The sequence below is a fragment of the Solanum tuberosum genome, unplaced genomic scaffold (genome assembly GCF_000226075.1).
Source record: "Solanum tuberosum cultivar DM 1-3 516 R44 unplaced genomic scaffold, SolTub_3.0 scf00980, whole genome shotgun sequence".
NCBI classification, from domain to species: domain Eukaryota; kingdom Viridiplantae; phylum Streptophyta; class Magnoliopsida; order Solanales; family Solanaceae; genus Solanum; species Solanum tuberosum.
Genome location: NW_006239875.1, coordinates 44,633 through 46,013, shown reverse-complemented (window position 1 = coordinate 46,013; position 1,381 = coordinate 44,633). Strand labels below are relative to the sequence as shown.

Below are 1,381 nucleotides of genomic sequence, written 5' to 3'. Positions count from 1 at the left end.
AGCACACCTGAGGGCTTACTGTGACCAACTCGTGGGAGTTGGAAGAGATGAAGCTTTGTTAATGCGGCTTTTTAGCTGAAGTCTGAGCGAAGAGGCTCTAGAGTGGTTTACGTCCCATGAAACGAGACAGTGGTCTAGTTGGAACGCTCTGGCTAAGGACTTCATCGAACGATTCGCCTATAATGTGGAGATCGTTCCTGATCGCTACTCCTTGGAGAAGATGAAGCAGAAGTCGACCGAAAGTTACAGAGAATTCGCATATAGGTGGTGAAAGGAGACAGTTAGAGTTAGACCTCCTATGTCAGAAAAGGAAATTGTCGAAGTGTTTGTGCGGGTGCAAGAGCCCGAATATTATGACAGAATCATGTTGCTCGTTGGAGCAAAATTTCCTGAGATAGTCAAGGTAAGTGAGACTATCGAAGATGGATTGAGAACCGGGAAGATTGCCCGTGTTGCTGCCTCGCCTGGATCTTCGGGCTTGTTAAAGAAGAAAAGAGAGGATGTGACATCTATCTCTTATGAGGGGAAGAAGACCCCAAGGAGATCATCATCATACCAAAGTCGTTCTCGACCTTCACAGAGTTCGTACCTCGCTTGTTATACCCAGACTGACTACCAAAATACCCCTCCCCCCAGTTATCAAAATGCCCCTCCTCCCAGTTATCAAAATGCTCCCCTTCCTAGCTACCAAACTCCTCCTACTATCTACCAAACTCCTCCTCCAGTTTATCAAGCTCCATCTCATCAATATCGAAATGCCACCCCCAACTGTACCAACATCTAGACAAATTACCAAACGCCTCCCCCAATGTACCAAACCCCAGCTCCACCTTACCAAAATACCCCCTCGAACTACCAGGCTGCACAACCAAACTACCAAACCAACTCATATCCCAGATATCAAGCCCCCCGTCCGAATGCTCCAAATTATCGCCAAATGCCTCCCCCTCAACAAGGCAATTACGATTCCTCTCGCCCCAGATTTGAGAAGAAGCCTGCTAGAATTTTCACTCCGCTTATTGAAAGCCGAACAAAGCTGTTCGAGCGATTAACTGGCGGCAGGATATATTCATCCAGTGGGTCCTAAGTCGGTTGACACTAGCTCAAAGTTTTACAGACCTGATCAGAGGTGCGCGTATCACTCCGACGGTGTTGGACATGATACCGAGGATTGTATCAACATGAAGCATAAGATCCAAGACCTGATTGACCAGAATGTGGTCTCTCTTCAGACAGTCGCGCCCAATGTCAATAGTAATCCTTTGCCAAATCATGGAGGCGCCACTATCAATATGATAGAGACAGATGATGATTGGTGCGTGACGAAGGCAATAATTTCGATTGCTCCTGATGAACTGGAAAGGGCTGTAGCTTCGTTGGG

At 47.1% G+C, this 1,381-nt stretch overlaps 1 protein-coding gene across 1 annotated transcript; it reads left to right on the top strand.

Annotated features, from left to right (window-relative positions):
- Positions 1-298: 298 nt before the first annotated feature.
- On the top strand, positions 299-784 carry LOC107059208 (LAS seventeen-binding protein 1-like). Its single transcript, XM_015305693.1, has one exon. The coding sequence runs from the start codon at positions 299-301 to the stop codon at positions 782-784; it is 486 nt and encodes a 161-aa protein (XP_015161179.1).
- Positions 785-1,381: the final 597 nt, after the last annotated feature.